A 26,445-nucleotide genomic window follows, 5' to 3' on the forward strand; every position below is an offset into this window, starting at 1 on the left:
AAAAAGTGATGCGTTACTTAAAGGGAACATTGGACAGAGGTATTGTTTATACAAAACGTGGTTAAGAAATAACTGGACATTGTGACGCTGATTGGGCCAGTGACGTTGATGAAAGACGTTCAACTACTGGATATATTTTCACTTTTCAAAATGGCGCTGTGTCATGGGCTACTAAAAGGCAGAAAACTGTTGCTTTGTCTTCAACTGAGGCAGAATTTATGTCCATGGTTGCGGCCATTCAAGAGGCTATTTGGCTGAAACGTTTGGAGAAAGAACTTGAAGTTAAACCTACAAGAACTATAATTTTGCACTGTGATAATAAGAGTGCTATTCATGTTGCTTGCAATAACGCCTACTCATCCAGAACGAAGCATATTGACGTCAGAGTTAAATTCATCCGAGAACGTCTGAATGATGGCACCATACAACTGCAGTATGTATCTACAAATGAAATGGTTGCAGACATGCTTACAAAGGGTGTTCCTTTGAACAACCTATTGATGTTTACAAAAGGTTTAAGGTTGCAATCATTTTTAGCTCATCGATAGACAGGATAAACCATATTAAACTTTTTGTTCAAAACTTTAACATAGTTTAATAGTACGATAGAAGTGTTCAAAGTTAATCATACAGCATTTATATTTGTAATGACAACCTATCGGTCTTTGAATAAAGAAAAATAAAATGTGGGAATTTCGTTGCGGTTGTTTGCGATATTATTTTTTAACTTATTCATCCATGGCGGTGTTTAAGGTAGTTTAAGTGCCAATCTTTGCCATAAAAAAAATAGATATAAATACAAAAAATTTCAATAGAAAAAAGAATTTTGGAAAAAATCTTATTAGTTAAAATGTTGTCAAATTTTTAGAGTGATAATAAGAAACATATTTTCCGCGTAGTGAAAATATGTTTCTATTCTCACTCTAAAAATTTGACACATACACATAAATGTAAATAAATAGCTGAGCCCGACCCGAAAAAAAAACAGAAATTTCCAAATTAAGAGCTCTCCTCTCATTGCATTATCGAGCACAGCAGAGCGGACTGGGCTCAGCTAGTATATAGACATATATCGTGCAGCCGATCTATGTGTTTTTCGGAAGTCCACTCCTTCGCAGTCCTTGCGGGTTCCAATCTAGGACATTTCTCGCTATATTATCACGTGGTCGGCGTTTTGGACGACCAAACCAAGACCATTTTCTGAGCCAAAAGATATGGAAAATGATACCGCTCGTAGATTTTTCAGAAGACTTCCCTTCAAGAAATCCTGGCCTAGATGGTAGCTGGCAGCTTCAGCACTAGGTGCCGATGCGATGGCCCTAACCGTCATTCATCTAAAAATCGCTATTACAGAAACATCAACAAGAAATAAACGACTGACAACCCCTGATGACGACCTATAAATTCAGAAAACGTTTATGATTGAAACATGGAACGTCTGAACTCTCTTAAAATCAACGAGACATTACCAAGTCCAAATTACCCAAGTTCCATGTGAAGTACGGTGGCCGAAATCCGGAACTATTAACGTGATGTATTGTATAGCTATATATTCTTAGTTTTAAGTGTTTACTATGTACAATTGTTGGAGATATTACCCGTACTTTAGTTATAAGAATTTTATATTCTTGTTGTGCGGCTGTAAAAAAATAAATTACAAAGTGAAGTGGCTACCACTTCATTTTTCCAGGCAATGAAATCCGCCGTATAAATATGGTCGGTCTTTTACTGTCGCCGAAAGCAAAACGAGATCTTCTATCATACAACGTTATATCTGAGCGCATCGTAACGGCAAGATTAAATTCAACATTCCGCAAAATATCTATTGTACAACGCACCAACCGAACCCGCTGACGACGAAACAAAGGATCAATTCTATTCCCATACTTGAGAATCACCAGATGGATATACCCGAAATCAAATCGGCCACGTACTTATCAACAAATTTTTCTGGGTTCACTGAAGGATGTAAAAACTAGACGAGGAGCGACATCGATAGTGACCACATGCCACATGCCCAGCACTCGTGAAAAGGACTCAAACAAAAAACACAAAGTTCAACCTCTTAAATCTAAAAGGCCCGAAACAGAGCGCTAATACAAGGCAATATTAACGGAGAAGCTGCAAAATAACACCCATACATGAGACGGCCACCTTTATCATAGGCATAGGTTGAAAAGAGGGTGCGGATGTTAATCCGCCCCATGCCACTACGGACATACGCCTAAGCCAGTAATCGGCTTGCTGTGCGCTCTAAAAACTATAAAGTAACCTCTAACAAGAAAATTTAAAGTTAGGAATTCCGTGCTACTTACAAAATCCTTAATTGTTTTCAATACCACACCCCTAAGTTGGCTCATGTCTGATATTGTGTCTCCACTATAATACTGGTATCTGTTGGCGACGGGAAAATGGATAGAGGTTATACAATCGCGGTGTAATCGAGGCAATGATAGGAAACCTTGAAGGAATGGAAGAGGTGTCTGATCAGATAGCTGAGACGACACTATAGATCGAGTTTCGAGGCACTGCTGCCAGTGGCACAATCTTAAATTGACGGTACCCTAGTATTGCATTCTGGAAGATCATGTTACACGGATGGATCAAAGCTGTAGGACAGACTGGGCTTGGGGGTTTACATTGAAAACACAGAGATTGAGATCCATTTTAGACTGCCTGGCTTTAAAACGATCCTGCAGGTAGAGATTTGGGCGATCACGGAATGCGTGAGGTTGTGTGGTTTTCACGTAAGAACGTCGAGTATGAACATCTTTACGGACAGTAAACTAGCCATCAGGGCAATAACAAATAGGACGATGAGGTCACGAAAAGTCTTGGAGGGGATTAATGCCTGCTCTGAGGATGGCACATTTGGGTGCCGGGCCATGGCGGACGAAGGGGGAATAAAAAGCAGACGACGCCGTCAATAAACTTGGTTAATCCTAAGCCTTTCGGGACGACCCATTTTGAACTAAGGACGTAGGCTGCGAAACGGGTGTAGGCTAGCGGAACGGTCGGTAGGACGGCAAAAATCCTATCTATGGGGAGATCCGAATTGTGAGAAGTCGAGTCTATAGTCGATGGAAGTAAGAAGGAGGTCACTATAGCTTATGGTATCATAACAGGACACATAGGACTGCGAGCAAAATCGGTGCGGCAAGTGATAGCATGTGTAGGGCATGTGGGGACGTTGGAGCATTTCCTACGTCATTGCCCGGGTTTCGCGGCTGACAGACATCGGTACTTAGGTGGGGACACAATACCAGACAAGAGCCTACTTAGGGAGCGCTGTATGCGAAATAAAATGCATTTTGTTAGTAGCACGGAAGTTGTATTAAGAGTGCACAACAATAAGATTGCAGGCTTAGGTGTATGTCCATAGTGGCATGAGGCGGATTAATATCCGCAACCTAACCAAGTCGGTTCCTTCTGTAGTAATACCGGAAATATTCCATCAGGTCCGGGTGACTTAATTCGTTGGAAGCTCCTCAAGAAATTCCGCGATGATAAGGCTTCGATCAGCCTCATAATTCCAAGATTACGGGGTCTTCTCGAGTCCCATCCTGTGGAAAATGGGATTTTATCAAAAGCCTCAATATATCTCCGTTGCCTCTGCTCTCACTCAAATGGGGTTTTGAGATAAATTTTTCAATTTTCTCGTCGTCATTACCGCTGTCGATCTGGTCGCAAAAAAATGTACCGAAAACATGTTTAACCGCTCTGATCATTTTGCATTAATCATCTCAATAAACGCCGGTGTTTTAAGAAGTGCTCTGATAAAACCTCTGCGGATCTCTTTTTAAATGTCGCAAATCTCCCTGCACTCAGAAAAATGCTTATAGTTACTACGAGTTAGTTATATAACATAAGTTAATTCATGATATGTATTCAGGATTAGTTCAAAATTCTTAAATAGTTAGTAAATGTACTTTGTACAAAAAAAGAACTGCTCATAAAACAGCTCACAACTCGGATGGAGTTATGTTTGTACTTAAGCGATTATTTTTATAAGCGAGAAGAAGCATATCATAGTTGACGAGATCTTTTCTGAAATTTATTACTGAATGAACGACTTAAACAATTTTGTGTTTTTAGTTCAATATTACTAAAACGGTTATTCTCATTTCCATTTCTGGAGTTTACATACATATGCTTGAAACTAAGAAATATTTAATTAAGTCAATTCTAATGGCTTGTGTCTAAAAATAAAATATAACAAAGAAAAACAAACAATCATGGCTGTATTTTATGAAAAGAAATTAAAAAATGTTTTTCTTTTGTTGTTGGCAGACATTAAAAGGTTAAAAAATGTCATGTTTAAACAATAGTCGTATAGATGAATGGTAGAGCGTCTGTTTTGTAAACAGAAGTTACATGGTTCATATTCAGTTCAGTTCATATTTTACTTGTGGCAAGTTAAAAGTGAAATACTACAATGTAAAAACAATTTTGTAGCAATTGCGACATTATTCATATAAATCGTAGCGAGCATTGTTATTTAGCGCCATAAGAAATTCAATATTTCACAATAGTGGTGTAGATGAATGCGTAGAGCGTCTGCTTTGTAAACAGAAGTTACATGGATCATATTCAGTTCAGTTCATATTTTACTTGAGGCAAGTTAAAAGTGAACTAATACAAAGTAAAAACGATTTTGTAGCAATTGCGACATTATTCGTATAAATCGTAGCGAGCATATTGTTATTTAGCGCCATAAAAAATTCAATATTTCCCAATATTTAGTTCATTTTGTCGAGTTTTTTGAGTGTGGTTATCCACGGTTTTTTTGGGCTCCTTTCGTTTCCCGAAGAGGATAACTATTTTCGAAAGTCATAGTCCTGTTGACATTGTCGTCAATGCCTTCTTGGTTACTTGCCCAAGTCTACCTCTGAGAAGTCTTCTGAATTTTATACAGTTGGTGTTCACCTTTTCCGGAAGTTTATCGGATTCCACGCTGGCCATGTCAAAAACTAATGTAGCAACAGTCCGAGAAGGAGTGCTTCATAGGGATCCTCCGACCCCGAACCTCATTAATTAGACTTTCCGAACCTATTGTCACATCTAAAACCTCCTCCCTAATCCTACTAACACAGTGAGCAGTGTTGCTAATATTAGATGTTGTAGGTCGTTTGTATTCTAGAATTCTCCCAGTGCTTGACCTCGCTTATTAATGTTTGTACTATCCCTCGAAATACGGTGAGAGTTCACACACTATTAGTATCTCATTTCCTGCCTGTTTTGCCTTCCTCACCAGTTGTTGCACCTCCGACGTGGGAGGAGGTTTCGGAGAGTCGAAAGGCAGATAAGGTGATGCCAGGTATGCTCCACCGTCTCCTGTCTCAGCACTGTTGCAAACGCCGTTGACAACTCTGGGAAAAATATAAAATTGAAACTTCTATTTCATGTTACGCAGGTCCTCGGCCGAGGTCTAGCATAGAGTAATTGATTGTGGATTGTGGATATCAGAATTTTTTTCCGAGTTGATTTTCTCCATCAGAACGTGTGTAGCTGTGTCGCTCTGTTGGAGGTTTATCTGGACGACCTCAATCATTGGTCCTCCAGTAAATGGGCTCCTTGGGAGTGGGAGATGGTCGCATAGTCAGCTCCCTGTTCACTATCCTAGTCTTCGGAATCTTGCGAGTGTCTGTCTCTCCACTGCCTGTTTTATGGGCTTCTTGAGTGAGGGTGATCGTCTGTTCCCTGTTCGTTAGGCTGCATTGAGTTTCCTGTCACTGTGCTGTCTCTCTTCGTTATTCGATATTGAGTCTTCTGCTACTAGACTTTCTTCTTGCCTCGCCATTCTTTTTATATCGTGTTTTATCATTTGTTCGACCGAACAGTCTGTATTAAGCTTCAGAAAAGAACAAAAGTTGATCCCAAAATACGTTTCTGTAGATTTTTGTAAATGGAGGGTATTAAATAGTCATGCTAGCCATATAATTTTTATAGGGCGAATTTATACTAAAAATATTTTAATGTGTTTTATTTTCTTTGATATAAGCCATGGCCCCCAGTTGGTCGTTTTTTGCAACATAAAGAGTAGTTGGGATAGATGGAACATTCGGTTAAATGAACGCATCATATAAACACCAACTCTCTTGTTCTTCTAACCGTAAAGAGAGAAATGATTTAACAAAAAAATAATCGGGACTCCTTTAGGGATTTTTTTTAGTTTTTGTATTTATTCCGTTAAATTGTACATACCACTTTTTTACTAGATTTAGTGTATTCAAAACCTGATCCCAATGTTTTTTAAGCTTAATATTCAATCATATCAAATATTTTCTAAATTGACATAGTTGTGTCAAATTCGATCAGATTGTGTCTTATAATATCCAATTATATCAACTTGTATCCATTTAGACCTAATTTGATCTTATTAGATCCAATTGTATATAATATACACTACAAATTTATCTGATGCCATAATCATATTTTAGTTTTCTGAATTTGTAATTGTAGCAAGAAAATTTTTTTTTTCATTTTTTTAATTTTATTGAAATCCAAAAACTCAGTTTATAAAAATTTAATAATTCGCGAGGTCGAAAGACTTGTATGCAGGGATATAATTATAACTATTTAACAATTTTAAAATGCCTTTTTGGAGTAGGCTGGAAATGGACCCCAAAGACTCAACAGCTGCGGTGGTGGCGTCAGACTATAGCATTTTATTCTCCCCTCCTTAAGGTGTGGGTGCCTTGGCACCTGTAGTCGAGAGTAATGCTTCAAGCGCAACAGACTAATGAATGAGGAAGAGACGGATAAACCAGAGGAATGCACAGTTCGTCCCCAGCCTTTAAGTAAAGTTGGTATTTCCGATTTCAAGTCAGACAGCGACGGTGTCAGTGAAACCGTAATCGCAGCCGCAACGAGAGATGAGGGCAGCGGGATGCCGGCAGAAGTGAGCAATGGCTCACAAGCAGACCGAGAAAGCGGTCTGACGAAGCACGACGAAGGAGACAAAGGAGTAAGTACCGGCTGCGCAATCGGCCGAAAGTGCAGGATGCTGAAAGGGACAGAACACATTCCAAGCGCTTCTACGGAAGATAGAAAGAGAGTCAGATCTCCCGAAGAGCATAACACTGCTAAAATGCTGAAGAAGAAAAAAGATCTTTCGGCTTTAAAGTACTCTGGGAAAACCAAGCCAGCCATCTTGCAATGGAGACTCCAGGCAGTGTCCCGCGAAGATTGGCAATTATGGAACAGGAGCGAAGGAAGGTCGCACGGCGCCTGAGTATTCATGGACGACTGCGACTTCTAAAAGGAGGCCACAGCCATCACGGAAGGGGAAGATGGTCGCTGAGAATGGTCAAGAGCCGCCCTCTTACGCCAGAGTGGCAAGGAAGCAAAACAGAGATGAGCTGACTTATACAGTCATCAATATTGGCAGTACAACCGGTAGGATGCCACCAAATCATCGATGTCAAGTAGAGGGAGCGGATTTCCGAACATCTGTGGAACATGTATACCGTCAAAAAGCTCGTCGGAGCTATCCACGCTCCCTGGATGGGGGCAAAGTTCGACCTGGTGAGAAAGCAAAGTTCGACCAGTTCACAAAGGCGACGGTCTTCATCAGGGGATGGGGCAGTAAATTTGCGACGGAACGCATGACATATAGGGCTAAGACTAAAGGCATGGTGCGCTACGGGAGCAAGGCCGTATTTTTCAAAATTGGGATGATCAGAATAGGCAAAACCCCCCATAGTGAGACATCACGCCATGCAGTAGCAGGTGACTCAATACCGTCCAATAGACAGGGGGCTGACGACGAGACAATCACTGTCTCGTCCAATATTGGGAAGATTAGGGTTAGCAAATTTCCTAATACTAAAATAACAGGCAGTGCAGGGGCGAGAGACCCAACACAACCTAACAAACAGGGACCCGACGATGGACCCACCACCGACTTCAAGATTCGGAAGGATAAGATAGGTAAAGATCATAATATTGAAACATCAGACAGCGTAGCGACAGCGGTCTTAATGGACTTTTTTAAGATTCGAAAGACTAAGATAGGCAAAGAACCTAATACGATGACATCAGGCAGTGCGGTGACAGGAAAGTCAATGCAGTATAAAGCAGACAATGAGATCATCACTACTCCCAGGATGCCCACCTACTGGAGGACCCATGATTGAGGTTATCCAGATGAACCTCCACCGGAGCAAGACTGCTACACGCGCTCTGATGGAAAAAATCTGCAAGGGCAAGATTCAAATTGCCTTAATTCAGGAGCTATGAACGATCCGGAACAAAGTTTCTGGACTGAACCAAATCAGCTACAAATTATTCTATGCTAACACTGGTACTCGGCCGAGAACCTGCGTTATTTCTCATAAAATTTTTAATTATATATTTTTCCAGGAGTTGCCAACGTCGGATGCAACTGTGATGAGACAGGGAGACAGTGAAGCATACCTGGCAATACTTTATCTGTCTTTCGATTCTCCGACACCGCCACCTACGTCGGAGCTGCAACGGCTGGAGAGGAAAACAAAACAGACAGGAAACTTGGTACTAGTAGGGTGCTATGCTTACTCTCACCACATATCGTGGGGTAGTACCAACACTAATAAGCTGGACCAAGCCCTGGCAGAGTTCTTGAATACTAACGACCTAATAACACATAGTATTGGTAACACCGCTACCTTTGTTAATAGGATTAGGGAGGAGGTATTAGATGCGACGATTTGTTCGGAAAATCTAATTGATTAGATTCAGGATTGGAGGTTCCCCATGGAACACTCTTTGTGATGTGTATTACACACGGCTCAAGGAATACAATAAGATAATCAGAGAGGCAAAACGTGCCTTCTAGAAGCTTTTCTGCGTGAATGATGCCTCCAACTTAAAAAGGTTTCACTCAAAAACCCATGTCCAAACTGTTTAGTAGACGATATGGGAGTGAGAGCAGAGACAACGGAGTACATGTTGAGGCTTTTGATGAAAGTCCATTTTCCACAGAATAAGACGGGACTCCCGGATACACCGAATCATTGAATAATAAGTTTGATCGAAGGTTTATAATTACGGAATTTATGGAGAAGGAATCCTTGAGGGGCTTCAAACCTTTAAGTCACCCGGACCTGATGGCATATTTCCAGCGTTACTACAGAAAGAGGCAGACTATCTGGCGCCCCTCCTGGCTAATATTTTCACAGCATACCTGGGATTTGCATATACTCCCAAATCTTGACAGGTGGTATTTATCCCCAAGCCCGGCAAGACCCTACAGACCTATAAGCATTATGTCCTTTCTACTCAAAACCATGGAACGTATATAAACAGCATGCCTATGTCAAGGGAAGGTTGGTGGAAACTGCCCTGCACATGGTTGTGCATAAAATAGAAGAATCCTTCAATGCCAAGATGTACACAGTGGCGGTATGCGTTGACATCGAGGGGGCTTTTAACAATCTGCGAACCGACTCACTGATCCAATCTTTAGTCCAGTACCGGATGGACTCGGTCCTTAGAGATTGGATAAACCATATGCTAAGGAACAGGTGGATAAATTGTGTGTCCCATGGCATAAATATAAGGGAGAAAGTGACACAGGGCACGCCACAGGGGAACATTTCATCGCCACTCCTATGGGTGGCCATATAAATAACATATAACGGATGCTGACTGAGGAGGGTTTTGAAACAGACGATGTTAAAATACTTCTAAGAGGTAAGAATCCTAACCAGCAATGCAGGAGGGCAGAAAGGGTCTTGCATATGGCATATGGCTATGCTAGACCCAGAGGTCTCAATGTTTATCCAGAGAAGACTGAAGACGAAGTCTCACTACGTCTACTCAATAAGACGATTTCGATATCTGACAAGGTCAAATACTTAGGTGTGATCTTGGACAGGAAACTGAATTTGAAGTGTCACATTCAGGAGCGTACTGAGAAGGCTCACAGGTGTTAGGCACTATGTAGACGGGCCGTAGCTCTACAGGAGCGTGAGTATACCAATACTAACTTACGCCTCAGTAGTTTGTGGACTGCTATGGAGAAAAAGTGCAACATAAGGACCATAAATAGATTCAGAGAACATGTTGTCTTGGCATAGGCGGAGCGGGCGGAGAAGCCTTGGCTTTCGTCCACTAGGGCACTAGAGACTATTCAAGATATCCGACCCATTGACATACAGATTAAGTGTGAGACAGCCACTGCGGCTATAAGATTTAGATTTAAGGCGATGGAAGAATGGGTTAAGGATGGGAGCAGCTCTTACCATCGAGGTATAATAGAGGCGATGAAAGGAAACCTGGAAGAAAGGGAAGAGGTTTCCGATTCACTGCTGCCAGCGGCACAGTCTTGGATGGACGGAATCAAAGCTAGAGGCCAGAGTGGGTCTGGGGGTTATCATTGAGAACCCAGGCACTGAGATCTGTTTTAGACTGCCTGGCAATAATGCGTTCCTGTGGTGAGGTGGTGTGGTGGTAACACAAGGACGTCGAGTGTGAACATCTTGACGTACAGTAAAACTGCATTCGCGTCGTTTGGGTGCCGGGCCACAACGGGGAATGAAAAGGCACACGATTTGGCAGTGAAGGCCAGAGGATTGCCGTCAATAAACTTGTTTAACCCAAAGCCTTTCGGGTTGACGCCGTGCGAGTTAAGGGCGTGGGCGAGAAATGCGCTTGCAACCCTGTGGAATATCGAAACGGTCGGTAGGGCTGCGAAAATCCTATGGAGGGATCCAGATCGTGAGAAGACGAGGCTATTACTGAAAGGAAGTAAGTAGGAGGACACTACGAGCCCACTCATGTAAAATCGGTGCGGTAAGTGATAGCATGTGTTGGGCATGCGGAAGATGATGAGACGTTGGAGCATTTCCTTTGTTATTGTCCGGTTTTCGGGTCTTACAGATACCGGCACTTAGTATATACTCTACCAGACATGAAAAAACTTAGAGGATCGTCATGGAAAACTATTAAGGATTTTGTAAGTAGCGCGGAATTCCTAACGTAGACATTCTTTTTCGAGGTTTTTTTGTTGTATTTAGAGCGCACAACAAGTCGATTACTGGCATAGGTGTATGTCCATAGTGGTATGGGGCTGTTTAATATCTACACCCTCTTTTCAACCTAACCTAACCTAGGAATATGAGTCTTTACTGTTTGATTTTGCTCTACCACTTATCACTGCCAGGGCATCGAATTAAAAAGTTTGGACAGCTGTATATTAAGCGATTTTCCCGTATTTGTTGTTGTATTTTGGCAAAACAAAACGTCATTCTTTTCGACTTCTCGTTTTGTAGATATTTTGTATTGGTTCTAAAATTTGGTCTCCATAGTATTAATTTAGATTTGTAGAGAAGTAGATGTAACATTTAAATTTAAAATTTGAATTGTTTAGCAAAGGATTTTAAATTTTGTTGTTGATTGACATTGTGTTGTTGCGTTTCATACGGGTGGTTATGCCCATTTCGATTTTTATTTTAAGCTTATGTTTTTGAAAGTGTATTTTGGGTTTGTTGCAACATTTTACAGTAAAAGTAAAAAAAAAAATTCTACAAGTGCAAAATATGCATTTGTGGTTACAGTTGAAGGTGCGCAGTTGATGAGATGGAAACCAGTAAGGAAAGGCAAAAGTCGAACGGTGCCGACTTTATTATACCCTACACCCACCCTTTGAATACAAAGTGGGAGCTATATCTAATTCTGAACTAATTTTGATGGAGCTCGGCGGATGTTTTCAGATGGGCTTTTAAACAACCCGTATCAAATTATACGAAATCTGACGAACATACATATGTATGGGAACTACATCTAAATCTGAATCGATTTTGATTAAACTTCTGATATTGTGGTAGGTATCGAGCAAAGCGTTATGCACAATTTTTGGCAAGATTAGTCAGTAAATGCGCTAGCGGTGGCTTTAGAAGTGAAAATCTGGCGATATACATGAATGGCAGCTATATCTAAACCTGAACCAATTTTTATAAAATTCGGCAGTAATATTAGGAGTGAGTGAGTGAGCACTTTATTGCATTATTTCTCAAAATCGGATGAACATATAATTGGGAGTTATATCTAAATCTGAACCGATTTCGATTTAACTTTATGGATATTGTGGAAGTCGTCGAGGAAAGCGTTGTATATAATTTTGGGAAGATTGGTGGATAGGTGCGCTATATATGAGAGCTATATCTAAATCTGAACCAATTTCTTTATACATGAGAGCTATATCTAAATCTGAACCGATTTCTATAAAATTCACCAGTTATTGTCGAGAGTCAAGAGGAAATCCTTCCCACCAAATTGCAAGATAATCGGTTAACAAATTACCATTTTATTGCATTATTACTGCTATTTATACACAAATTAACATGGACAGACAGACGGACACAGCTAAATCGAAACAAAAAGTGAATCTGAGTCGATCGGTATACTTGTCAATGGAAATATCTCTCTTCCTTTTGGGTGTTACAAACAAATGCTTTAAGTTATAATATCCTGTACCACAATAGTGGTGTAGGGTATACAAATGTATGTTGCTTTCCTTAATTTTTCGTTTAGTTGAATTGTATGTTATCTCCAATCGAAATGGTTATCAACGATTATATGTACCAAGATGCGTAATACTATCTACTACTTCCACAATTGTGGTGCAATTATCAGCATCATTGATTATTCGATATTTAGGAATACAATCGTTGCTGTGAATTTTTATATTAATGTTTGAACTTTATAAACTGGGCAGCCTGATATGTAAGAATCTCATGATTTGGTTTAACTCTTATTGCATCGTAAGTTGTGCTATCTACAATTTCGTATCAGATACTACAACAGCGCCTAAGTTTATTCTTTTTCTTCCAATAATTTCATTTATTGATTTCCAGGTGTCGCGTTTGTTATTCCGGTCTTTAATAAACTCATTTCTACGATACCCGTTTTTCACGTTATTTATTGTCTTGTTCAATTTATTACTAAATAACTTTTGATATGAAGTATCTCGTGGAGTATTAATCATGGAAAGTTACTTCTTTTTTGCACCTCAAGTTCAGTTTGTTTTGCTTTTGCCAACATTTTATTGAATTTGCTTATAATCTAGCTAAACTTCGCGTTACTATTATGTCCGATTGAGTTTAATTCGACCCAGCTTCCAGCTTTTTATGTTATCTACTCTTCGTGATTTGATAATTTATTTTTCTGGCTGGGTATTTTCCAAACTCTGACTTACATCATTGCCATTTAAGTCATCTGTCGTTCTGTTGACATTTACACTCACGCAGCCGAATAGCGAGTAATGATCGGATATAGTACTAATGAGGTCGTAAATATCTCGGTTTGAATCTTACGTATAACCCTTCCTTTGTAAAGCAAATTCTAACAAACTACAATCTGCAAAAATGGGTATTAATTCAACACGGCTATGCTACATCCACAACGAAAGAATTAGCATTTCGAATAAGAGAAAGATATATAATGCCGCTGCCAAGTCTATATTGTTTTACGGCGCTCAGGTGTGGGGACATGTTAGCTACGAGCAAGTGGAAAAACTTTTCAGGTTCTTCATAAAAAAGGGACTACACTTACCAAGTATTACGCCTAACTAACTGTTGCATATCGAAACGGGGCTACCAAGTATGTTTCTGGAGACCCTCAGGCTGCACTTTAATTATATTAGCAAGGTACTTGCAATGCCTAGTGATAGATTACCCCGACTGCTGGCTGAGGAGACTATAGATACCGGGGTTTACTGGACAAAGAGCTGTATAGATTTAGATGCTGAATTAAGCATTGAAGTTGATTTTAGTCTTAGAGGTCGGGATCTAATGTTAAGGCACGATAGTATTTTATGCGACCTTAGGGGACGTGAAAAGGTCTTGAATGAGAACAGGGCTCTGGCCTCACAATACCACGATCCTTACCCTATACTTCGACATGGCAACTCCCAGAAATTTATAAATTTAGTTTTTCGAGCCAGAGGTGATCTGCTTAACCCCAATTCCAGAGCCTTTAGAAATGATGTTCCTGAAACCTTTCATTATATAGGGGTGTGTCCTATATATGCTAACTAGAGAAGACGATGTTTTGAAAAAAACTCATTGACTCTAAATGAATTCTATACAATATTAAATGGAGATAACTGTGCACCCCTCGGGAATTATCTAGTTGATTTTTTGAATTACCGAAAGTTAATTCTAAATGAATTTAATCAATAAAAAAAATAATAATAAAAATAAAAGTAAAACAAAACCTGAAGAAAAACAAATCAGAGACAGTGTCAACTTAAAAATAAAAAATTTATCACTCTACATTTTAGTAAATTTTTTTGTATGCCAGTCTGACACACAACATAGACGTTAGTCAAATTAGATTTTCATTAAAAACTGTATCGAATTATATTTGTAAATGAATTATAAATAAAATCTTTTCTAATCTAATCTACTATTTATAGGCCGATTCTTATCTTTCAAAATGTGGTTGCCTTTGCGAATACCTTAGTTTTATAGTGATTGTTTTGGCGAATCAACTTCAGTATTTTGATGCAATTTTTTCTTTTGCGCTCATTTTAATTTGTTCTCAAACTAGTTTTATGATTTCAACAGGTTATTGTTTGCGTCGGTCTAATGGTTTTAAATGACTTTTATTTCCATAAAATTGTATGCAAACAAATTGAAAACATTAAGCAACTTGAAATGTTAAATATTTGAAAAAAATAATTTTTACCAATTTTTGCCAGTAGCCATCTACATTCTGCTTAAATGATGTCGATAATTTCTACTTCGAACTTGATCCAAAATTCGTTTTTGATGGAAAAGATGTCCGGTAAAAATTGCATCCAACTATTGCCGTTTATGACAATAATTTGCATCACGTCTTTATAAGTCTTAAAGTTTTCCTAATTTATTGGAGATAAAATAAGAAAAGGTGGTAGACCTAGATATCAGAAATACACAGAGATTTCTGCGTTATTGTAGTTGTAAACTTGTCATGTCATAAGACAACTACATGCCGTGTAATAGAGCCTTAAGCAATGCAGGCCAAGAGCAGACATTATGTCGACATTTGTTATAGTTGTTTTTATTTTTTAATAATATTGATATTCATATAACGAACAACAATTAAAGCTTTACTATTTTGTGTTTTGTTTATATTCTCTATTTCTTTAACAAAATCTTTTTTGTTAATTCGCGTCGGTCGATAAATTGTAATAAGACTGGTCAGTTTGTATAGATTGAAAATTTTTAATATAAATTTTTTGATATAAATTGATATGCCACCAACATCACCGTCTTTGTTGAGAACAAGTAAAATGGCGTCAATATCGGCCGGGCCGAACTTTGGATACCCACCACCTTGGGTATATATGAAAACCACCTTTCGTCAAAATCTGGTGAAAAATGCATACTTTATGCCCCATAGCAGCTATATCGAAATTTGTTCCGATTTGGACCAAATACTAATAAGAACAAGTCATTGTTCTTATTATGTATAACAAAATATTGTCCTTTTTAGTAGCTATATCTAAAAATTAACCGATCTGATCCATAACATAAGCCTAACATAAGTCACTGTGTCAAATTTCAGTGATATCGGATTATAAATGCGCCTTTTATGGTTCCAAGACTTTAAATTTGGTTCAAGTTGCAGAAAAATATCGAAGAGCCTAACACAACTCACTGTCCCAAATTTCGGCGAAAAAAAAGATAAAATTCAGAGAAATTCATGAAATCTTTATTTGAATCGGTAGTACGGTCCATAAAACTTAATGTTTGAAGATTATTTTATGCAAATGTTGACCGTGACTGCGCCTGAAATGGTCCATCCACTTAGCTCAATTTTGGCACACTCTTTCCAACATTTCGGCCGGTATATCACGAATAAATGCTTGCCTTCCAATTCCTCATTTGAAGCGGACTTGTCTGTGTAGACATTAGGTTTCACATAGCCCACAAAAATAGTCTAAAAGCTGGTCCCGAACGAGAAATAAAATGTTAACCTAACTCGCCTCTCAATAAAAAAGTTGGATATCATCTTAAAATAGCGCTCACCATTCATTTACAGTTTCGAAACGATTCGCATCATCTTTGAAGAAGTACGGTCCACTGATGCCTCCAGCCCATAAATCGCACCAAACTGTGAGTTTTTCTGGATGTATTGGTAGCTCTTGCAATGTTCTTTCTTGGGAACATTTTGAGACCAAACTGAAGATGTTTGACAGTGAAACCAAACACGAAACGTACGTGAGCTGATTAAACCTGTGTTGCCTAAAATTTTACCCTATTAAGTCACATATTAGCATGGTCGGTAAAAACGTCCGATAAGGGAGGTATTTTTGTGGGGTGTCTCCCCAAACACATGGATCTTCAATTGGATATAAAATTCGTTTCTTTCTCTCAAGCTCCTTTCGTTTTAGCTCTATATTGTCGTGATCCGTCTATATATCGATTTGGCGGATTTTTGGCGGCACCCGACCTCAACAATAGGAACCATGTTTTGTTTTTTGTGACTGTTTTGTTTGTGTTTTAACCCAGATCGGTACAGATTTGGATATAGCTGCCGTATAGACCGATCCGTCGATTTAGGGTCTTAGGCCCATAAAAGCCACATTTATTATCCGATTTTACTGAAATTTGGGACAGTGAGTTTTGTTAGGCCCTTCGACATCCTACTTCAATTCGGCCCAGATCGGTCCAGATTTGAATATAGCTGCCATATAGACCGATCTCTCGATTTAGAGTTTTGGGCCCATAAAAGAAACGTTTATTGTCCGATGTCGCATAAATTTGGGACAGTGCTTTGTGTTAGGCTCTTCGACATTTTTCTGCAACTTGGCCCAAATCAGTCCCGATTTGGATATAGCTGCCATATAGACCGATATCTCGATTTAAAGTCTTGGCCCCATAAAAGGCGCATTTATAATCCGATTTCACTGAAATTTGACACAGTGGCTTATGTCAGGATTTTCGACATCCGTGTCGTATATGGTTCAGATCGGTTAATTTTTTAGACATAGCTACTAAAAAGACCAATATTTTGTTATATATAATTGAACAATGACTTTTACTTATTTGGTCCAAATCGGAACATATTTCGATATAGCTGCTATGGGGCATAAAAAGGTGGTTTACATATATACCCAAGGTGGTGGGTATCCAAAGTTCGGCCCGGCCTTACTTAACGCCTTTTTACTTGTTATATATAAGATATTGGGTATTATAGAGATTCATTTGGCTGAAAGTGTCCAGTTTTTATACCCACCACCATAGGATGGGGGTTTACTAGTCTATTCATTCCGTTTGTAACACCTCGAAATATTCGTCTAAGACCCCATAAAGCATATATCGTCTCGACGTTCTGAGTCGACATAGCCATGTCCGTCTGTCCGTCCGTATGTCAAAATCGCGATAGAGGTCGAACGCGTAAAGCTAGCCGCTTGAAATTTTGCACATATACTTAATATCGATAATGGTCGCTGGGATTGCAAATGGGCTATATCGGTTCAGGTTTAGATATATCTCCCATATAAACCGATCTCCCGACTTGACTTCTTGAGCCCCTGGAAGCCGCAGTTTTTGTCCGATTTGGTTAAAATATCGCATGTGGTGCTCTGTTATAACTTCCAACAACTGCACCAATTGCGGTCTGAATCGGTCTAGAACCTGATATAGCTCCCATATAAAACGATGTCCCGATTAGTTTTCTTGAAGCCGCAATTTTTGTCCGATTTTACTAAAATTTTGTATGTAAAGTTCGGTTATGACTTCCAACAACTGTGTCAAATACGGTTCGAATCGGTCTATAATCTGATATAGCTCCCATAAACCAATCACCTGATTTGACTTCTTGAGCCCTTACAAGCCATAATCTATGTCCGATTAGGTTGACATATTGCATGCGATGTTTTGTTATGACTTCCAACAACTATGCCAAATACGGTCAAAATCGGTCTACATACGGATATAGCTCCCATGTAAACTGGTCTCTCGATCATCCTTGTTCGGTTTTTAGAAGCTTTAATTTTTGCTGGTTTGGCAGAAGTTTTTTTGTATAGATGTTTATTTATTTTGTATAGATGTTTAGCAGAATCCATGGTGGTGGTTCCCAAGATTCGGCCCGGCCGAACTTAGCTCGCTTTTACTTGTTACATTTATTTTCGACCATTTTGTTTTTGGTTTGCTTTGAACTTGAGTGTTTTCCGGGATATGATTTTTTTTTTATTTTACCATCGGATTTTGCATGTTTGGATATAATTAAAGTATATGTTCAACCCTTGAACATTAGCTTCGCCTTCACCTACCCATACATGTTTTCAATTGGAATCTTCTTTTACCTAGCCACAATAAACAACGTTATAAATAACAGTTATTGACATCATTTCCCGTTCACTAATGCATGTCGCATCTACTCTGTGTCTATTTGATTTACTCATCAATTCTCTCTTCTTAAGGCTGGTACTATATTAGTTTTCCACAGTTGAAAACACACATTTTTCACGGTTACTTTTTTGAAACACTACAAAAATCTCAATGAAAATATGATACTTTCATGAAGATTTTTCCATAAGTAATGAGGGAATTTCCCGCTAAATGGGACCAGCAATTTGTTTTCCATCAAAATCTATTATCTAAAAAAAGTAATCACGAAAAAATGTCGCGAAAAACGAACATAGTACCAGCCAATACTAAGAAAACAAAACTCAACAGCAAGTTCGTTTTTTCCTTTAAACGACTATGCATTTTCTATGTCGTTCTTATTTATCTCAACATGTAGTTTAGAAGCCAGTTTTTCCGTTACTTCTCCCGCACTTATGCTCTCATTTCTATCATTGTTTATTTCAATATTTGTATACCCTACACCACTATTGTGATACATGGTATTATCACTTAGTGCATTTGTTTGTAACACCCAAAAAGAAGTGAGATCGACCCACTGATAAGAATCAGAATCACTTTCTGATTCGATTTAGCTATGTCCGTCTGTCTCTCCATGTTAATTTGTGTACGTACTACTGGTCGCAATTTTCATCCGATCGTCTTAAAATTTGGTACAGGCATGTTTTTCGGCCTAGAGACGAAGCCTATTGAAATGGGTTTGAACATATCTGCTCGAAATTCGATGCGGATTGTTTAGTAGCCCATCTGGAAACATCCGCCGAGGTCCACCAAAAATGGTTCAGAATTAGATATAGCGCCCACTTTGTATTTATTGGCTAGGTGTAGTGTATTATAAAGTCGGCACCGCCCGACTTTTGCCTTTCCTTACTGGTCCATTATCAGTTTCAGTTAATATGCTCTCTTTCTCTTTGTGTTGTGTTCTATGTTTATGATTTACTTATTTAGGTTTGTAAGGTTTTCTTTGATAAACGCTAGTGTCTCTCTTTGATTTTGAAGTTGTGCAGTAACGGATACAAGTTGCGTCGCACTGCTTGGTTGTTTCTTCGAACACATCATCGATTGTTCATCCACATTTCTCTTCTGTTTTTGCTGTAGATATTACGACTTGGTATGAGGTATTTGACTTTTTTCGTTCTCTACACGGCATTTCCAAGCCGCTCTTTGGCAGTATTCATACCCGCGTCTCATGATTATTGTAACGAAGAAAAGTGGAAATGTAAATTGCATTCACCACATTTCATATGCTCTTCCCTGATATTTGGAACACATTGATCACAATTGGGTAAATTAAGTTGTGAGCTTGCCATCAGAAATATTTCACACACGGAAACAAGCGTAAGAAGATACGAAAGATAATCTTCCGTTGCTAATTAAGCTTGTGTGCACATAAAGTTTACACGTCCTCTCGCAATGGAGGCTGCAGGCAAACTGTCTAATTTGGTATATGCTATTTAAGTCGAAAATCGAACTAACTGCATTACCCCGGTTTAGACACGCATAATAAAAAATACCAAAAATAAATGTACTTACATTTGCTAAGATGCTCAAGTGATACATTGCTTGCTTCTCAAAATCCAAAGGTCCAAGTAAAAACACAGTCCCCTCTGTGGTTTCGGGAGATACAATCTTTTGTCTGATTGCAAATAGAGGTGATCCCTATAAAGTAATGAAAGTTGTAAAATAAAAAACTACATTTTTAGAAAGTTGGTAACAAGTTTACATACAATTTTTTTTATAACGCCTGAATCGATCTATAACCTGATATAGCTTCCATATAAAACTATCTCTCCATTTGATTTCTTAAGAACCCACATAGAAAAAAATTCAAATATATAAAAAAAATAATGACATTTGTTGCTTGACCTCCGATTATCCTTTTTGTTCCCACCACCAATGGATGGGGTTATGTTCATTTTGTCTTACCGTTTGCAACGCATCGAATTATGCATTTGCGACCCTAAAAAATATATACTCTTGATAGACGTATTTACTCTTGATAGATCGGAGCATATTTGGATATATTTGAATACAAATATATCTCCCGATTCTAGTTCTTGGGCGTACAAAAGGCCATTTACTGCACGATCTCGCTGAATTTTGGCATAGTGAGCAACGTTAGACCCATCGACATCTGAGTTCAATATGATCCAGATCGGCCTTTATTTGATTTTAAATGCCATATATCATAACGGGACATACGACTACGAGTTCACTTATGCAAAATTGGTGCAGCAAGTGTTAGCATGTGGGGAGGATGGTCAGAGCATTTCCTATGTCATTGCCCGGTTTTCGCGGCTGACAGACACCGGAACTTAGATGACGCACAATACCAGGAATGAACCAACTTAAGGGCGTGGTATGAAAATAATTGGCGAATTTGTTAGTAATCCTCGGAATTCCTAACTTAGATTTTAATTTTCGAGGTTAGTTTTTATTATTTAGAGCGCTCAACAAGCATAGGTTTATGTTTCAACCGTTCACATTAGTTGAGATGTTTTGCAAATTGCGGTTTTTCACACTCCAACATATATGTTATGATGCACTATTGTTAAGACTTATTTTTTTCATGCTTCATCTGTAAAGTTTTATTTCTTTTATATTTTTTTTAAGTAAAAATTCGATTTGTAATTTAATGACATTTAGGGTTGTGTTTATTTAGCACAATTTAGGCATTTATTTGGGCTCACATGATTTGAATGACTCGTGTTTGTTATGCCATACAAATTGCCCTACAAACAAGACGAGTCATTTTCGGAGCATTATAAGGGGAAAACGAGCCATTTGCTTTGGTCTGAACAAAGTAGAACTAAATTAGGTAAGGTTAGCTTAGGTTGAAAAGAGGGTGCAAATATTAATCCGCCCCATGCCACTATGGACATACACCTAAGCCAGTAATCGGCTTGTTGTGTGCTCTAAATTCAAAAAAAGTAACCTCGAAAAAGAAAGTCTAAGTTAGGAATTCCGTGCTTCTTACAAAATCCTTAATTATTTTCCATGCCACTCCCCTAAGTTTTTGCATGTCCGGTATAGTGTCCCCACCTAAGTGCCGGTATTTGTTAGACCCGGAAGATGGGCAATGACAAAGGAAATGCTCCAGCGTCTCATCATCTTCTCCGCATGCCCTACACATGCTATCACTTGCCGCACTGATTTTATATAAGTCAACTCGTAGTCCTTTGTGTCCCGTCATGATACCAATAGCTATACTGACCTCCTCCTTACTTCCTTTCAGTAATAGACTCGTCTTCTCACGTTCTGGATCCCCCCAACGGTCGGCGTCCTACCGACCGTTTCGCTGCATGCGCATTCGCCGCCCACACCCTTAACACGGACTGCGTCGACCCGAAAGGCTTCGGGTTAACCAAGTTTATTGACGGCAGTCAACAAATACCTCTGGCCTTCAACGCCAAATTATCTGCCCTTTAATTCCACCTTACTCTGTTATGGCTCGGCACCAAAACAATGCGGATCTTGCCATCCTTAGCGAAGGTGTTAATTTTCCTCTTACACTGCAAGACTGTTCCTGGTTGTTATTGCCCTTATGACAATTTTAATGTCCGTAAAGATGTTCACACTCGACGTCCTCGCGTTAGCACCACACCACTTCACGCATTCCGTGGTCGCCCGGATCTTCGCGTGCAGCACGGTATTATTGTCAGGCAGTCCAAAACAGAACTCAGTCCCTGGGCTCTCAATTGTAGACCCCAGGCCCACTCTGTCCTCTAGCTTTGACCCATCCGTGTAATATGATCTTCCAGATGACTGTCTTATATACCGATTCCGCGATTTAGGGATTTGCACCAATAAAAGGAACATATATTATCCGATATCATTAAAATTTTGCACCGCGATCTGTGCTTGGCCCGTCGGGTACACCATGAGCATTCTCTTAACGAACAGGGCAAACTTCTTACATATCAATGAGTGTTCTTCGATTCAAGCTTAAGCTCAATGATAAGGGACTTCCTATTGTAGCCGACTCCGAACGGCGATCCGCAGTGCAATACCTCTTTGGGGAGAAGTTTTTACATGAACATTCTATTAAGGAACCTGTTCCTTAATAGAATGTTCATGTAAAAACTTCTCCCCAAAGAGGTATTGCACTGCGGATGGTTTTCCCCTCTTTGAGCTGGCGACATTTGTGAGGTACTATGCAATGCATAGAAGCCATGAAAAAACTTTTTCCCAAAGAGGTGTTGCACTGCAGAAAGCCTTTCGGACTCAGCTACAAAAAAAGGTTCTTATCATTGTGGTTAAGCTTGAATCGGACAGCATTACTTGATAAGTGAGAAGTTTGGCCAGGGCCAAATGTCGCCAGCTCAAAGAGGGGAAAACCACAGCGTTGGTTTTTGGGTGTATCTCTTAATGCTTTTATTTTCCAATCGCATAAAAATTTTCGATCATCTCGAAAGAGAAATGGACAATGCAAATTTGCCCATGAACATTCCATTAAGGAACAGGGGCGAACTTCTCACATATCAATGAGTGCAGTCCTATTCAAGTTTTTAAGCTCAATGATAAGGGGCCTCTTTTTATAGCCGAGTCCGAACGGAGTGCCGCAGTGCGACATCTACTTTGAGATGAAATTTGTACACGACATACTACCTCACAAATGTGGCCAGCATTAGGAGGGAATAACCACCGCTAACAATTTTATGATGGTCGTTCAGCGCCAGGCGTTCAGCGTCATAGGCGAACATGATAACCTCTGCGATACGGTGACCTCCATAAAAAATTATCCTCGCCTCTACAGGAAAACGAATTAATAACATAGTAGTTTAATTTTATTTTATCACTAGCTGGCACGGGCCCGCTCCGCTGCGCCTTCTTCTACTTTATATGCAACAAAAGTTTCCTTGGAATATTTATTTTCGAAAATTAAAGAGCTTTTAGTGAAATACCATACTACGAAAATAGTATATCGCTTGACTAAAAGTTTAACAATATAAGTGCCTTTATCTGAATCCCATATTATCTTTATTGGTCCACGAATTTAAGTTTGGATGTAAGGTGTACTTCATTCATAAAATACTTTATTTCAGCCCGATATTCTCATGATGTCTGATTCGGGGGTGTTTCTCAGGGACAAGTATCCCCCAGATACTTGTCCCTGAGAAAATATCAGCATTGTGCTCTTCTCTCAAATACCATTTATCTAAACCCCATATTGCCATTGGTTTAGAGGAGAGTTTACAGTATGAGGCGTCCCCCAAACACATGGCCCCAAAATAGATTATCAAATTCGTTTTCTAATCTGAAATACCTTTCATATGAGCCACATATTAACATGGTCGAAAAATTTCTTCCCTTTGGGCGGTATTTTGGGAAAGGGGTGATGCCCTAAATACATGGTCCAAAATTTGGATATGAAATTCGTATTCTACTCCCAAATACCTTTATTTGAGCCCCATATTGCGATAGTCTCTGTTTGTGGGGTATTTTGGGAAAGGGGTAGACCACCAGAAAATTGGGCCCGAAAATGGGTATCAATTCTTGCTCTACTTTCAAATACCTTTCATTTAAGCTCTATATATATCTGTATATCATTTATTTCAACCCCATATTGCCATTGCCCTCAAAATTGGATATCAAATTCGTTTTCTAATCCCATTTAAACTCCTTATTGCAAAAGTCAGCATATATGTCCGGTTTAGGGTATTGACCCTAAAAACTATGAATATTTAGTTCCACTCTCCTTAAGACCCAAATTGTCTTGGTGAGCAAATACGTCCTTTTGTGGGGTTGTTATGGTGGTGGGACGTCCGCTAGATATTGGCCCCTAATGTTGATATCAGATACGTGGTCTACACCCACATACCTTTAATTTGAGCCCCATGTTTCTATAGTCGTCAAACATGACCGGCTTGGAGGATGGGCGACCACTCAGTGAGTTGGCCTTGAAAATATATATCGGATTCGTATTCCACTTTAAAATTCCTCTTATTTGAGCCTCATATTGCAATAGTCAGAAAATACTTACTATTTTTGTGGTATTGTGAGGGTGGGGTGGCCCCATAGACACTTTTCCCGAATATTGATATCAAATTCGTGCTTTACTCCCGAAGACTTTTCATTTGAGCCCCATATTGCTATGGTCGTAAATTTGTCCCCTTTGGGTGATGTTTTTGGTGAGAGGCGGCCCCCCAAACACTTGGTCCCACATTTGGATATCAGATTCGTATTCTACTCGCAAATACCTTTCATTTGAGTCCCATATTGCCATGGTCGGTAAATATGTCCGATTTAGGGATGTTTTGGGGTTTGGGGTGGTCCCCCTAGCACTTGGTCCGACAATTGGATATCAGATAAGTTTTCTTATCCTAAATACCTTTCATTTGGGTCCAATATTGTCGTGATTGATCTAAATATATGTTTGGGGGGTTTTAGGTTGGGGCAGCCCCCTAGGTACCCAATCTGAAATTTGGATGCAAAATTTTTATTTTTAGGGAACTATATGAGAGCACACAAAATTTCGCTTAAATCGGGTAAGGGGGAGGGTCCTATTTTCACCACGGGGTCATTATGCACCATCTTAGGAAATTTCAAGAAAATCGATTCAGCCGTTTCTGAGTCTATAAGGAACACACAAACATACAAACAACCAAACAAACCTACAAACAAACAGAAATTGATTTTTATATATAATTTACTTTCAACTTAGTAAAGAAGTATCATATTCAATCAAGGATACGAATTTTATTAAACGACCAACAATATTTGGAAAGATATTACCATTTTTACTAGCCACAAAAAAAAGCAAAAATAGGAATTGTTTTATTTGCCAAATGACTAGGATTTTTTTTCGAATAAGCAGTACTAAATATTGTATAAAAAATGATTTTAACATGTTCCTAGCAACATTGTCAAATTTCGTAAATTTTAAATATACATGTCTATTAAATGCAGCGAACAATGACAAGAAACGTTGACTTTTTATTATACCCACCACCATAGGATGGGGGTATACTAATCCGTCTGTCGAAATCACGATAAAGATCGAACGCGTAAAGCTACCTGAAATTTGCACAGGAACTTAATATCGCTGTAGGTCATTGGGGATTGCAAATGGACCTTGTCGGTTCAGATTTAGATAAAGCTCCCATGTAAACTTTCCAACAACTGCGCCAAGTATGGTCGAAATCGGTCTTTAACCTGATGTAGCTTCCATATAAACCGATCGCCCGATTTGACTTTTTGAGCCCTTTCAAGATGCATTTTTGTCCGATTTGGCTGAAATTTTGCATGAAGTGTTATAACTTCTATCAACTATGCTAAGTACAGTCCAAATCGGTCTAAAACATGATATAGCTCACATACAAACCCATCTCCCGATTGTACTTCTTGAGCCCTTACAAGTCGCAATTTTTCCGACTGAAATTTTCCACATAATGTTCAGTAATGACTTCCAATAACTGTGCCAAGAACGGTCCAAATCAGTATATAACCTGATATAACTCCCATATAAACCGATCTAGCGATTTGATTTTTTGAGCCCTTACAGGCCACAACTTTTGTCCGAATTGGCTGATATTTTGGATGTAGTGTTCTGTTATGACTTCCAACATCTGTGTCAAATACGGTCACAATCAGTCTATAACCTGTTATTGCTCCCATGTAAACCGGTCTCTCGATCATCCTTGTTCGGTTTCAAGTAGCTTTAATTTCTGCTGGTTTGACAGAAGTTTGGTATGTAGAATTAAATTATGCTCTACAACAAAATTTATTTTGTATATTAGCAGAATCAATGGTGGTGGGTTCCCAAAATTCGGCCCAGCCAAACTAAGCACGCTTTTACTTGTTTTGTGTAGAGATATTGTGGATATGAAAGACACTACACCCGACCAGAAGTCTATGTGACTCTCTAATAGTCCCCAATCATTCAACTTGGACCAACCCGTATATATAGGGGGACCAGTATATATAGGGACCAACACCAAGTCGCCATCCAAGAAAAATCCTCCCGGCAATGACAATGCCATGTAGTCGTCCCACGCCATCGGCCTACCGCAAAACAAACCAATACCCGACATCCGAAGAGCGCGAGTTCCTGACTCTCTCAGTCAGAAGATTATACTTAACGCAACGCCCTTCACGTACAAGT

General features: G+C 39.2%; 1 protein-coding gene and 1 long non-coding RNA gene across 12 annotated transcripts in view; both read right to left on the reverse strand.

Annotated features, from left to right (window-relative positions):
* LOC106086255 (cadherin-86C) overlaps nucleotides 1-26,445 on the reverse strand; it is a 295,580-nt gene that overhangs the window by 154,995 nt on the left and 114,140 nt on the right. For all 11 annotated transcript variants that reach the window (XM_059363859.1, XM_059363855.1, XM_059363853.1 and 8 more), the window contains one exon: nucleotides 19,875-20,000. In XM_059363859.1, the coding sequence (XP_059219842.1) occupies nucleotides 19,875-20,000 (126 nt within the window). The remainder of the gene's footprint in view (nucleotides 1-19,874; nucleotides 20,001-26,445) is intronic.
* On the reverse strand, nucleotides 24,765-25,157 carry LOC131995305 (uncharacterized). Its single transcript, XR_009397364.1, has 2 exons — nucleotides 25,077-25,157; nucleotides 24,765-24,955 (listed from the first exon to the last, which is right to left on the reverse strand). It is a non-coding gene; the product is annotated as an uncharacterized LOC131995305 (long non-coding RNA).

The sequence above is a fragment of the Stomoxys calcitrans genome, chromosome 2 (genome assembly GCF_963082655.1).
Source record: "Stomoxys calcitrans chromosome 2, idStoCalc2.1, whole genome shotgun sequence".
In the NCBI taxonomy this organism is placed as follows: domain Eukaryota; kingdom Metazoa; phylum Arthropoda; class Insecta; order Diptera; family Muscidae; genus Stomoxys; species Stomoxys calcitrans.